The sequence below is a fragment of the Chelonus insularis genome, unplaced genomic scaffold (genome assembly GCF_013357705.1).
Source record: "Chelonus insularis isolate UGA/USDA-ARS -01 unplaced genomic scaffold, ASM1335770v1 contig_135_pilon, whole genome shotgun sequence".
Taxonomy (NCBI): Eukaryota; Metazoa; Arthropoda; class Insecta; order Hymenoptera; family Braconidae; genus Chelonus; species Chelonus insularis.
Window position 1 is genome coordinate 250,293 of NW_023276376.1, and position 15,831 is coordinate 266,123.

Genomic DNA, 15,831 nt, shown 5'->3' on the forward strand with positions numbered 1-15,831 from the left:
TTATAAATAAAATATTCATGAAATCAAATGACATTTTAAATATAAACGGACTTTATTCCATTAGCATAATTATGCTATGAATAATCAATAAAATGATACTAATTTTATATGTACATTAATAATTATCATTAACATGATATAAAATACGAATCATTGCAAGCTCTTTTGAAATTATAAAATTTATTCTAATTTCAAGTAAAAATAAGATACTTCATTTGTCAACTTGTAATGAAAAATTCCCTCATATTCATTTAATAATAAATTATTTTTTAATGAGTTTTATCAACTTCATTAATTTCTTTTTTTTCATTTTTAATAAAAAACACTATTATTTTACTCTTTATTTAATAAAAAATTTTCAAATAAATGTCATTATTTCTTCACAAATCTTCCCGTGATCTAAAACCAATTTTTTCCTAATCAATCGAAATGTCTCTCTCGACGTCTACTGTAATTATCCATCTATCTACTCGACAGTCAAATCGTAATTTCGTACGAGAAAGAATAGAGATTCATCTGCTGAGAGTTGAGATTTTTTTCTTTAATAAAATGTATAACATTATTATTATTATTTTTCAAATCTGTTTGTGGGTTGTTGACACGTGACTTAAGAATAATAAAGATAACTATACTATATAGCTAAGAGCTGAAAACGACTCTAAGGAGGTTGACTCGAAGAGGATGAGTGCCAAGTCCAATTAAGATGTTTTTCATTGGTGCAGAGCTTTAGTACGCAGTCATCTCAGTATCTAGACAGTACTCCCTTGCATACTTCAGCCTACCGTACTGAATTCATATGCATACATGAATACATTTCACTGTTTCTCCAATCAAGCTCTAACCGGATGGTTCACGAGATCGTATAGATATATATATATATATATACATATGAAAGTGTGGCCATAGTTTAGTCGCATAAGTATTGTCCAGTCACAGTGATGATATTCTCTTTTTTATTCAAACAATATAAATATAAATGGATCATGACACTATATACATATATACATAGACAGATGAAGTTTCCCTTTTATTTTTTATTTTCACCTTTCAATTCCTGGGGCTGGTCTCCCTCTCTCTCTCTCTTTATACGGCTTTGAACAATTATTAAAGTCACGATTTCGTACATCATTTGCATATCCATTAAAATTCGATTTTATCTCGTTTTCTTCTATGCAATATCACAATAAACTGGAATCGAATGTGTACACATAAAAAGATAGGGCATTAGAAAGTTGAAGTATTTATTTTCGACTAAAAAAATTTTATTAAATAATAATTTGTCTAAAAGTAACTTAATTACGATGTTAATAATAATAAGAAAAAAATTTCTTTAGGATGTTCATATTACCACAAATGAGATAATTTTAATGTTTTCTCCGAGTTTTAATGAGTAGTTTAATGAATAAACCACCGAACTACTCTTTTATCTCTGTCGTTCCTCTCCTCCTTCCGTTGTCTTATTATTACTGATTAATTGGAAAACGATAATTAATTTAAAACCTCATGATAACTTTAACATTGTTAAACAAGGATTATTGCATCCAGCATCAGAGACTTTAACTGGTTTACTTTGTACTTACTTAATGAGATCTATTTTATTATTTTCTTAATCCTTGGCAATCGTTAAATCAGTTGGAATGATGTACTTGGATATTATTGCAATATTGATTTTCTTCAAGTATCATTTTGAATAAAACAAAATAGTAAATATGTAACATGAATAATCAATCAATGTAATTAGTAAATTTCATGATTGTACTTGACAATATGTTTACCAAATTATGCATAGTAATATTTTTATAAATAACAATATAATGGTGGAATAATTGTAAATTTTGTCTAAAATAAAAATGTAGAGATTATTGGATAATTTCGTTGATTTCAGATGGATTTGCAAAATAATTAATTGTAATTTACTAATGATATAAAATAGTCCAGCAAGGGAATGAGTGTGAATCTCATTTAAAATGCATTTGAAATGAGTAAATTTGTCGATTGTTCCACTCAGATCGAGGTTAAAAAATGTGTCCGCGTGTCCAAATCGAATTTCGGAATACAATTCGTGTTACGCGTTGCGGATCGCCTTGTTATCGGCTACAATAACGATAACCCCTCACTAGTTCCCTCCATTGTATGTCCCGTGTCGCGGATTTACACCCCTATCTATATGGGTACAGTTATATATGTGGGTCCGCGATGTAGCGCCTGTAAATTCGTTAATTAACTAAGGTAATTGCTTCTCTATAGTCCTAGTAACTCACTATGCACACACGAGGTGTACATCATCCGGACATTTCAATCCAGAATTTGGGATGTGCAATTTTATTCACACGTGTGATAATAAGATCTAAGGCCATATAGATTTTGCAATACAATGAATATCATATTTTTTAATGATGTCATATTCAAGGCCTCATTTGTCGATACCATCCTGAAATTTTTCCAATTGACTACGTGCCATTTTTGCACTAAAATAATACGTTAAATTTACTCATTCATCTCACGAAATTCACTAGTTCTTCGAAATCATTATTTTTTTTCAAATCATTTATATCGAATAGTACTCTTCTTAAGTTTTGACATATGAATTATATTAATGAATCATATTACAATATTAAATCACGTTTATTCGTAAAATATTTGAAATTATTTAAAATATTTGACGTAGTTGTTACATGTGAAAAAATTCACTTTTAACAAATAATCATAAAAAGTGATATTTCGTATTTTATTAAATGAAACTTTTGAAAATCCGGTTAAAATGTGAATAATTTAGCAAATTATTTCGGCTCTTGTACAATTTGTATGGTCAACACGAATTTAATACGATATATATTCTGTACTACCTACATTATAATTTATGCGTACTCACGTTAGAAAATGAAGGTAGAAACATTGTGTTGTCATTCTCACCTCTCTCTAGTTGCTTTTACGAAGCATATTCTATGAATATGTTCATGTTCAACACCTATAAGAGAGAATGACGACCATGACGACCATCGTCCGGTAACCAGAATGTTAAATTACAGCATTTAAATAATTTCATTTAATCCGTGCGCTTCCTCTTGTACTCCTCTTTCCCTTAGTCTTAATCATTCTACCGCACCTTCTCGTGCCTCGTTACGTGTAACCGGATAACTGAGTGGACACTGACGCCGCATAGCACACGATATTTTCCAACAAGTAAAGTCAAGCGACGACGAAAGCCTGTTGCTTAATGACATTATGTCTTTCATAGAATCACTTTGTGCAATGATACCTACCATAAAAAAACCTTCTTCCCTCGTTAATTACATAACATATAATCTAATTAAAATAGTCGATCCAATCTGATTTCATTTACAAAGTAAATTATTATTTACAAAAAACTTAAAAGTCCATTATTTTATAAATAAATCCCTTTTATCTTCTGCAATTAAATTCTTTATATTTTTAAAACTTTGTTATTATGAAATGTAGAGTTGGGTGTATTTGTCTATGTGTGTGTGTACCCGGAGAAGAGGGTATTACAATTTGATAAAAAATATCTACATAAAATATAACATACGAAAAATATTTATGTTGTTTATACAGCTTTTTGCTTTATAAAAATGAAAAAAAAGAACCATCAAATCCGAGTAAAACTTGTGTTCTGAGAGTTTTTAACTATCAGATTAAACTGTAAATCTCAGCTTTTGAAAATGTTTTATTTTAATACGGTTAAAGCATGTAAATATAACGTCACCCATATGATTAACATTGTAGACAATTATAAAACGCTTTCAAGTATGTTAAAAGTATCTACAAAGTTAATCTCAGAGGTAACGTTATATATAAATGCTTTAGATTTGTTAAAATAAAACTCTTCAAGAAGTGAAGAATTTACAATAACATGTGGAATTTGACAAAAAATTCGAAATTTAATTATTCATTTAATACCCCAAATTTTCATGATATCATTCTTAAAATATTTAAAATTATTAAATTAAAATATTTTATTCTTCATTTCTTTTTTCGATTTGAATTATTAATTACATTAAAACTAAGCTGTCCATGGCAATTAAAAATAATACTTTTCTTTAATATTATCTACTACTAAAGATAATCTTTTTATTAGAGTATTTTATATTAATTATTATATTATTTTCTTTCCAATAATCAAGTGTTCTTAAAGCCAAGAATTAATATTTTTTAAAATGTTTTTTCTTTATTTTTGTCAAAAGATTTTTTTTTATATTAAATTTTAAATCTTAGCATCAACAAGAAATGTTCCATAAATTAAAATGATTAGTAAATGTATAACTTAGTATGAAATTTGATTTTTGAAAATATCTTACGTATAATTGTTGACATTAAAAACAATAAAATGAATGATATTGATATAAAAAATTTATTATTAATAATAGGAATAATAAATGTAAAGTTAAAATATGAAAAGGCTCTAAAATAACCTATATGACATTTAAAATCTTGGTTCTAAAAACCTTATTGGTTGTAAAACAAGGACATATAGACCATCTGTTAGGAATATGAAACTTCAGTAGACTTAAAAAATTTACCTCTGATCTGTACCATCATGTCGAAGTCAGTATAATAAGTTTGCTAAAGTAACCAGTTTTTCGAGCTGTACCGGGTGTTCTTAAAACGCACGATAAAATTTCATGCTGAATAGTGAAATTAACCTCCAACGACTCCGAAAAATATATTTATTATTATATGGATTTTGCATAAAATTTTTAACTACGCCCATGAATTATTTTGAGATATAAATTGCTGATTTTCTAATAAGTTTGTAATTAAATCTTGTATATCATTCAGATTAGTTATATTTAGTCTCGAATAATTCCATAACTCAATTTGTATAATTAATAAAAACTTACCAGAAATACCATCGTATGTCCACCATTCTTCCCAACTGGCTTCGGATTCTGTAAATTAAATGAAGAAGTGAATTAAAACGTATTGAATGTGTTACTCTGACTATTTTAATAATTTCATTACATGGAAGTTATTAAGAGTTATACCATGGATTATTCTTGTAGAATATTTCAATTTTTTTTTCTTTTTGGAACAAAGTATTCATGTGTAACCGTAAAATTTCCTTATCGTAAAAAGAGACTGAATACCATATGCAAAAAGAGTAAGAAAAAAACCGCATAAATATTTCACGCATACGTAAAGAGATGTGAGAGTCGTATATACGCAAATTTATTTATAACTAAACATCATGTAGCCAGTACATTATTATTTTTTCTTCAAAATTCTTTTAAAAAAGTTGATTGAATATCGCGTGTGCTCAATCATTAAAAGATATTCAGTCACATCAAAGCTTGATTCTTAACTCACATGCAACTATCTCGCAATATTATATAGTAATGCCGCACCTTCAACTATCCTCAAATTTTATCAAATTACTTACTAGACTTCATTAATGCGAATAAAATAAGAGATTTTCTTTAAATTAAATTTTTTTTATGTAAATATTGAGTTTAATTTTTTTTTATCCATATATGTATATTTTATACAACTATAGCTAATATTTTTTTTAATAACAACAATTATTTTCGATAAATTTTTTTTTGCAAGTCAAAAAATGGTAAAAATTTTTCAATAAAACCAGATCAATCATACAGAAACAAACAAAAGTGTCAAATTACGGTCGAATAAATAAGTGGAAATTTTTCAGTCGATTGAAGAGGGATCGTTTTGATTGAATGTAATCAATCAGATGATCTAGATTATCGAATAATATTTGATCATAAATGATTAAGTGATATGACGAGAACAGATTTAATAAATAAAAAAAATCAATGAAATATCAATCGTAATTTGGTAGAGGAGAAGGTAGGATTATGGGTCACTTTTTATTTTTCTTTAATTACATTTTACTCTATTGAATTATCATCAATTGTTATTTTTTGAAGTTTTTGTTTATTGCCAAGAAATTCTTTTTCAAAATATATATGGGTTAGCTGATGGAAGACGCACCGGACTCGCATGATAAATAAATGGACCATAGACTGGACCATAATCCTATCTTCTCCTCTATTTATAATATTTAAAAAATTTTTTTTTTATTTTAAATGAACTTTGAAATTATTACATATTAAATCCATCATGTATATTATTTAGATAATTATTTTTTTCATAAAAAAACATCTAGTTCAAAAACATAGTGTATGTAAAATTTAAAAAGTTCAAAGTTAGTTAGATTTATCCTTAAACATAGACGAGTCGACTTGGAATTAACAGAAGGAAGTAGATAGATGGATCTAAGAGTGGTTGCTGGTAAACGAGTTCTCCAAGGTTTCGTAAAAATGAAAGAAGAAAAAACTCTGAAGTCTCCGAAGAGAAAGTGAAAAGCGAGAAATAAGGGTTAGAGTAGGGCGAAACGAGTGGCCAAATGTAATTTAAAGAAGAAACGAAGTTGTTTGCGGGGTAAGACAGTCGAGACTCGCTTGGGGCAAGTAAAAAAGAAGACTATAGAAGGACATCCGGTTTACGATTCAACCCGCATACACCTAAGTCTCTCAACATCACCACCACCACCAATCTTTCCTTATTTGCAACGTCTTATTTGACTTTCTCGTTGCAAGAGGTACACGTCTACTTTAGTCAACCGTCCAACATTTTCTAAACCATTTTTTCCATCCTCCCTCCCTCCTCCCTCACAGATTTTCATTTTTTTTGTCATCAAAAAGTTTTTTCTAACTTTCAAAAAACAAACTTTTATCTTCAGTTTATTTAAATAATTCTGTGAATACTCGATTATTTATAAAAATTACAATTTAATTTTATTTACAATCCGAACAAAAATTTTTTAAAAATAATTTACCACAAAGTTTTTGAGTTTAAATTTAAAATTTCATAGTAAAATATTCCATTACAAGGATAAACACGAATTCTCATATTACACCTTTAATGAAGAAGTTATGTGAAGTTTTGCCATACTTTTGAATTTGATTTTTTTTTTCTAATTTAAAAATGAATTTTTAAAATTATTTACATTAAGTAACTAATTAACTCGGTATGAAAATGAAGAGAAAGAAATCTTAAAAGTTAAAAGTAAATAAACTATATGTAAATGAATATTGTTGAATATAATAGATGTCATGTTTAAAATTATTCCCATGTTTCAAGAAATTTAAATAAAAATACACCTGTATATGGAGCATGATTTCTTGATCTACAATAATAATAACAATATTTTAAACTTTGTACATAAGTTGATTGCAATAGTGATATGTTCTAGAAAACTAGCTAGGCAAGTTACAAACTATGGAGTATAATATTTGACTATGTGATATCTGCATAAGCAATATCAGCATACGTGCCATCAAGCAAGTGTGTATTCACTTGAGTACAACGATGTACATAGAAAGTGACAGAACTTTGCAACTTTAGTGTCATAGTTATTAAAGTTCGACCATGACACCTGATACAGTTGATAATACGATAAATGTGATAACATACAAAGCAAATAATAACTTCCTATATCCGCTGATTTTGACGTTTTCATCTATTCATAAATGCACATACATATGAAGGAAAATTAGACGATGGACTTGAATTGTAGAATCATCAGTTGTAATTATCACGCTATCTAAATCTCATTATCATATTAATTCACTTTAACAGAATAAAATGGATCTTTTTAAAATTAAAAATATTGTTTATTAAAAAGTATAATGAAATTTTTTTAGAGTATTTCACTTGGCTTGATTGGAAGACGATAAGTTGGACCTTTTTTCCTATACACACATTTCTTCTAAAGCCCTCTATACTTCTCCTCAATTCTCTTCATATATATTCTGAGTCGAAATGGTAAAAAGCTTTCACGCAGTATTAAATTTCTCTACAGCTTAGTATAAAAATAATTTTTTTCTCTTGACTAACTTACAGCATTTGTGCAATACATTTATCATTTTGATATCATAATAGAATGTATGACAGTAATGATAAATCAGTTGTGATTACATAACTAATAAATCCCATGTGAGTAATAAATAAATAACAAAATAAGTTGAACAAAAAGTTCAATAATTCTCATCGTAAATGTATAAGTACTTTATGGAAGTAAATTTCGACATATTTTGGGGGACAGGGGGTAAGATTAATATTAGCGAATGGTAGGGATTAATCTGACTAAAGTAGTTAGTGATGATTCAATTATTGAGAAAGCGTCACGAGTGTAGTGGAGTTGGTAGCTCAGGGGTAAGCGTACAGTGAGTTCCTAAACCTATAGGAGGACAATATGTAATTCAGTTTGGTCGCACTCGGTGGCCGTGGCGTGTGCGTAGAATCGAGCGGAGAGTTGACTAGCACTATGTGTTGGCAGTTAAAATCGACGAAATAGATGCGTGGTTGAAGATCAATTCACATCCAGTAATAGTTCGGTCGCAAGCTCGGTGATCGGGGCTGACCTACCTGCGACCTTTATCATTCCTGTTAGCTCTTACTGTCTCCCTCCACAACCACAACCGCTCAGCTACCACGCCAATAAGGACCTTTGATAGCGACAGCAAATGCTCACATCACAATAACTCAGTAATGAGTCCCAGTGCCATTCAGGCAATCGAAAGTCTCTGTTTATCATGATGTGAAATTGCTAGAATACTGTATTCTCGATATAGAGACATTATAGAATAGTACTATAATCCTCTGAATATTATTAACACAATGTGTAATTAAATAACTTTATTACAATTGATGAACTTCTGGAAACTTTGATACAATAGCGTCGTAATTAAAAGACAGCATTCTTTTTTCTTTTGCTATCAAAAAGAGATAAAGAATGAAATTTATTGTAAAGTTTTATGAAATATTGAATAATTAAGATAAAAAATAAAACCATTCGATATGATAATTATTAATTAAAGTAATTAAAATACAAATTTATTGATTTAGAATAATCCAAAGAATTTGTGGATTTAATAATGGATAAAAATGACAGTGATTAAATTTAAAAATTCATTTCATTAATTAAATGAGGATTCAAATTGGCAAATAATTCACTGAATGTGTAATAAAAATCCTCCACATTATCATGATTCGCACGAGTTGACCAACTGTGCCAGTTAACTGGAAATTTCTGGTTGCCGCAAATTGTCTGGCGTAACGGTGGGCCATACCACTTGATTCGCGACGATCATCAGTTTGATACCGCGATCGGACTAGATCGTCACGTGTAAAAGCGTAACCAAGTTACAGACTGAAGGGTATTTCGCGTTCTATTCATGTTCCAAGACACGTATACTTGTGGGGCGTGACGTAACTGACTAACAACGCGGTAACACGCTTGAGTAATCCGTTTCTACTATTGCATCTCTCACCCTTTGGACCGGTTGGTGGCTTATTACACGGCCTCGTGACCAGCCGCCTGCCTAAACTCAATTCCAGTACAGGGGTAATGTGGTAATTAGTTTTAATGTCATTTTCTCGTTCCTTTCTATGCCCATGGAATCCTATTGGAAAATTATCATGCTAATTATTTATTTGTTAATCATATAAATGAATTTTCTATTCTGCACTCAGTGACTCTATTTTTTCGGAACTAGAAATAAATATTGGATTCTTTTTTTGTATCATTCATCAGACATTTGTCGTCTAAATTGAAACCTTTTATTCTACAGGAGCCTGTCGTTGTTACGCGGATATCTTCAAAGGATATATCCATGAGCCACAGGATTTCCACGGGATGTTACAGAGCGACAGGTAATCCAATGGCCAACTGGGTCGAGCGATAAGGGTTAATCTAAGAACATAACAGTTAATTTCGCGTATATATATATATACCAATTTTGTTAATAGTATATATGTATTTTATGGTTTTCAAACTCTTGTAAACATTTTATAAAGTCCACCTCTCTCTTTAGCTGTTCATAATTCAATAAAAATACCATTTATTTTACGAATATTTTGAATAAACATTCGTTAAATATTGAAATTTATAGAGAGGACATTTTCTCTAAATAGTTTCTCTAAATTTAATGTTATTAATAAATTCTCTGCATATCTAAAAGAAACTGTCGTGCATAAAAAAACGACTACGCTACTTTTGATGTAATTCTTTGAAATTTATTATTTTTAAATGAAACATAATTGATGGAAAAATAAAATATTAATGGAATAAAAATAATTTTGTAGGATTTTAGATCAAAAAGGTAAAAGTTACTGGATATTTGCTAGTTGGATGTTGTAGAAATATTATTTCGATTCAATGTCGTTGCCCCCTTTATTTTCACACTACTACGCGTTCATTTTCTCTCTTTCACAAGTTCCATACTAGATCGGGTGTTCGAACTTTAGATTACGCTTTGGCTCACAGTCTTTTGTCGTGGTTCGAAATGAAAAGAGACCTCGTGTCGAAAGTTCGCAATGAGAGAGTCAAAATGAGGCATAGAGAAAGAAAAGGAGGAAAGAAAGAAGAACCTTCAATTGAACGATAGGCTAAGTTTATGAAGATGTTAAGAAATATTGAATGCTGAGTTATTTTACTATAAATGAAAAACTATTATGAGCTTGGTATAAAGAAAAATTTTTAAACTTTTTTCAATACAATTTTTTTGTTAAGATATTCCTTTTTTTTAATTCAATCTATATTTAGTGGAAAAAAGGGATAATAGAGTTGAGAAAGAAAAATTTTTTAATAGATATTTTCAATATTTTTATTAATTTTAAATGAATACGTAGAAGAGAGTGCTTGAAATTCAGGAACGAAATATGATGGTGATGGGAGAGCGTGTAAACGAAGGTAGGGAAATCCCAAGAGAACCAAGCTCGTTAACATTAACAACCTCGAGAGTGCGCTCTTGTCGCTTCAACAAAGCATGTTGAGAAAAGATTAAGAGAAAATCAGTATTCTATAATGACAGAAACGAAAAGCTTTTACATAAAATATTTTTTTTCCTATTAATATAACTTAAAATACTGGAAAAAAATTTAATCTCAATTATTTTATTATCCCTCTTTAGATACTTTATTTCATTCTATTTCTGTTAAAATTTTCAATAATTCAATTATCTTTTAACTAATTAATTTCCTCTCTAAGAAAATAATGGATTTATGGATAACAGCAAAACAAAAAAAAACATGTATATTAACATAAATATTCAAAAGTTCACCGAGTATTTTAAAAATTTTAAAATAGTACGAAGTTTATATAAATAATTATATAATTAAAGTCTATGAGGATACGAAGAAAATTTTTATTTAGAAGAAATCGACTTTTGACTTAAAAAATCTTTTAATAAAAACTTGATAATATCCGAGAAGGAGAAAGAACTCGTGATTTTTTATTTGAAAAATTAATTGAAGGTAAAAATAACAGAAACAAAGTTAAATGTATAGATTCTTCTCGCGAATTGTTTGTCTAGAACTTAGAGAAGGGATACGTCTTCACCATTGACTATAAGACGTTCTTCGCTTTAGGCTACCTTTATTCCTTTGGGTATTTGCCCAATAGAGGAATAAAACTTTCACACTTCTCTCTTATCACGAAAAAAAAAAATGAAACAAAAAATGTACAACCAATAAAAATGTAGAGCCAAGTATTGAAAACAATTAATTAAATTTTTTTTTCTTCTATGAAAACTAAAAATAGGAGAAAAAAAAAATAATTACTCGAATAAATTCAATTCTGATACATTATTAAAATTCATTATGTGGTTACATAGTAAGGAGAAAAAAAGACAAAAAAAGTTTATAAGTAGAAAAATATTGCAACGTTGCATATCTCTTCAAAAGCATTCTTGCAAGCGGATTTTTTGAAAGCGATATCTCGTTTTTCTGAAAGTTCACGGGAAAGAGCCGGACGCTTCGGTCCGTGAAATTGAACGGTACGATTTTATACCGATAAACGTGTCAACGCGACGAAGCGACTTGAAAATATGTCTTCGTATTTCATTTTGTATTATTTACAATAATAAATATTGAAATATTTAAAAATTTCGTGAGAAAAAAAATTTACAAATTCATTTTACCGGTGATTTATTCAAGGACCAAAAGCTATTACTTTATCTTTGGGAATACGTTTACCTGTAAATTCTAGGGAGATGCCTGAATTTATATTCAAATAGGTGCCTAAATTAACGAGAGCCGAAATTGTTAGCTAGAATATTCTTCTCATTTGCACTCCTTTTAGCCTCTTTGAATATAACTTGATAAAATAAAATCAACTAAAAATAAACAATTCGTGTTTGTATATTAATACATTAAATATATATATATTATCCGATACTTTGAACTCAAAGGTATATTGTTATTCAAATTTAAATTATTATCTACGTAAGTCTGTTTATATGCATTTAGGTGAGTTCATCAAAATAAGGGAAATCTGCCAAAGTGTATTGTTGAAGAGAAAAAGAATGAAAGATCACCAAAAACATAACATTGGTGTTGGAAAATACATTTTGCATCATCTATTTCTCGTGGTAGTTGGCCCACTGGTAGTAGAAGAGCACCAACTTAAACGAACAAGTTTTGATTCCCGATGGAATCGACGTGTCTCTGTAGTTTCCTAACATACGAAAATGTCTCGGAGCATTGACTTCTAGCTTGTGCACGTATCGACTCGGATTCTCTTGCTTCGTATTCAACTCTCATCGCCCCTCTAGCTTCTATCCCTTCCTGAGTACAATCCGGAAGTGACGTGACGGACCTTGCATCCTGACATATTTTATACATCAACTGAAGCTTCTTTTTCGCTCAATTTCAATTCATACGAATCCCTTGAAGATACAATTTTTTTTATTTCTAATTCCCGGCGAGATTTAAGTTCCAATGATTAGATATTATTGGATATAGAAAATAATTAAGCTAGAGTGTCACTAAATATAGATTATTGATTACTTTGGACAATTGGTAAAAGGTCATTAAGCTGTTCCCTAATTAGCTAGTAGGTAACCATCTCTCGGAAATTATCTTTGCAGCTCGTTGCTTCGTGGCCTCTGGGATATTCTCACGCTCGAGTTCAGGTGCGAACGTTTCAATTGTTTTCCGATATGCAGAGACTCAACTTCTCTCTTTGGTGCTTACCCGGCTTTTAGCAATGGTTATTGCAACGGAGCAATTTAAGAACCCACTAGAGACATAACACCTTATTATCAGTCAGATATTGATATTGATTATTGAAATAGATGATATTTTTATTAGCACGGAATTAGTTATTCATTCGAAACAATGTCATGTATAATTTACATTGAGGAAGTGGAATGTAGTGGTGAGGGAGTGCTCTTAATACCACGAGGGTTGCTATTTAGGTACTTAACACCTTGACAAGTAGTGTTGGAGTCTTGGGGACACAAGGTTGATCCTAGATTCCCTTTCTGTGTTCGTTACTATATATTTCTAACCGCTATGTCACCTTTATCACTTGTTCCAAATTGCTACCATTTGGATGCTAAAACCTGAAGTTTCACCTACATACTATTGATGACTATTTGTAGGATTGCATAGTGTGAAATGGAAAGAGTAGGGTGAGAATAGTGAGAAAGAAAACTGGTGAATCCGGTCGACTACCGGCTGCATGCATGCATGTATGCATACAGTAGGAAACACTGTAGACGGATTATCCAGCAGTTTTAGAGAGAGAGTTCGGCACACATTCTCGTCACTTTTACATCTCTATTTCTACTTCTATAGCTAACTCGTTCGTATGGTGTCGAGATCGAGTTCCAATCCAATGTGGATTTTCACGATATTGGAAACTCAATAAAGGTGTTCTGTTTCATTGTCTTCCTGCTCTTCATTATTGTCCGTTTGTCCTCACTTATATACACACATGCCCATACATTTATATATAAATATATATATATATATATATATATATATATAATTAAAATAAAAAGCTAAAAATATTATTAAATTTTTTAAACGTTTCGAGGAACACTTTTCTTTAAAAAATGATTTCTGTAAATTTAAAATAACTATATTATCCAATATTAACTTTAATTATTTTTATCTTAGTTTTTTTTTATTATTATTAATATTTTTTTTGTAAATGTTTGCATTCTTTTTATTGAAGTTTCAATTTAATAACTCGAAAATTTTTTGAAATAAACTCTTAATCGATTTAGCTTTGAGTAATCTTTTTTTCATTTGAAAAATAATGTTTTCGACCCATTCATTTTTTTATAACAACAAATTTACCAGTAAACCAATCAAACAATGACCTTAATTGTTTGAACTAGTATACGATAGGGGTATGCCATATGTGTTTTAAAAGGGTTGAAAAAAATGGTTATTGAGACAACAATTTAAATAAATGAACTGAAAAATGATGACAAAAAAAAGTATCAGTCAATATATAAAAAAATGATATAAAGGAAAGTGTCTTGCACATAAAGAGAGGAAGGGAGGAGATAAGTTGCGACCTTACGGATGTTAGCGCCATTTGCTGTGAAATATACTGAGATACCAAAGATGATATAAACTTCGATTCGCAATGTAAAGATATCCTCTATAATGTACTGATCAAGTGATTTTTTTCGTTACAATCTAGCATTTTTATATGTAGCCTGGTTTATTTTATAACTTGAACTTCTTGAAATGAAATATTGTAGCTGAGAAGTTGAGCTAGAGATTATTCGAAGAATTTCTGAACAAGCGATGACCAGTACATTCTATGTCAACCTAAAACTTCTCTTGCGTGTTTCTAAGGAATTACAATGATGTACTCTATTATCAACTCCAGCAGGTTATATTGGATAATAATTTTCTCCATAAGAAATGTGTACTGCAGATACAATTATAGTCATCTGTTCTCTTTATAAATCCTAACGGTTCAAAAAAAAAAAGAGTTATTAATCAATTTTTTAGTCTGCTTTGTGTGGCAAAATTTTTCAATTTCAATGTTTGTTTTATTTTAATTTCCAAATTTTTTCATCGAATCACTCTTCACGCGTTACATTCTATATATTGGTAGCGATACATTTTAAAAGTTTACCCATCCTCCTCTTTTAACCGACACTGGCGCCTGGCCGTCGCCACAACCACTCAGCAAACTAGTATGGTATGCCACATTCATACGTTACTCTATCTGTGCCACCTTTTATATACATACACATCTACATATATTTTTGTATGTATTCGTTCACTAAATTTCTTTTTTTTATTTTTATCTCTTTCCAAGGATTCTCGCTGACGGTTTTTTCGATTTTTCTTTTTTCAGACTATAGGAACGCGGTTTTTCATTGATGCAGGGGTCTACATACATTTAACCTTACTTGCTTCTTTACATATATGTGTACATATACGTATACATACAAATTTTTTCTAGTGTCACTATACTCTTCCTTTCTATATATTTTACTCAACTAAACCACAACTTTATACCATGCGAGAGTGAATCAGACCGCATTTACAAACTTTCCAGGAATTTTGCACATACACAGATATATGTACACTCTTTTACACTGCAAATACTTAAAATCATATGTCTCATTGCTGAATAATATTTTTTTTTTTTTGAAAACCAATAGAAAAAACTCGTGAAATATTTAAATCTCCAGTTTTACTACTTGCAAATTTAATATAATTTTTCGCAAAATACTCTGCATACATAGCGAAAATTATGCAGCAGAAAGTTACTCTAAAAGTCTCGATAGAATTGAAACAGTATGACATTTTAGTCAAAAAATATCATTTGAAATAAAAATTTTATTCTTTCTCTAATAAAGAGGGGAAAAGAAAATATTAAAATTTCTTCATCCTTAAACGTCATTTTTTATAGCTTTTACTGGAAAAGATAGACGGTAATTCATTTATTCAAACCATATATGTCTCATATAAATGAAGTTCAACACATTTAACAACTGATTAGATGATTAAACGAGCATCGTGAACATACATAGC

General features: G+C 29.7%; 1 protein-coding gene across 2 annotated transcripts in view; it reads right to left on the minus strand.

Moving 5' to 3' along the window:
- CARPA (Carbonic anhydrase-related protein A) overlaps window positions 1-15,831 on the minus strand; it is a 35,373-nt gene that overhangs the window by 14,141 nt on the left and 5,401 nt on the right. For both annotated transcript variants that reach the window (XM_035095789.1, XM_035095788.1), the window contains exon 2: window positions 4,860-4,907. In XM_035095789.1, the coding sequence (XP_034951680.1) occupies window positions 4,860-4,907 (48 nt within the window). The remainder of the gene's footprint in view (window positions 1-4,859; window positions 4,908-15,831) is intronic.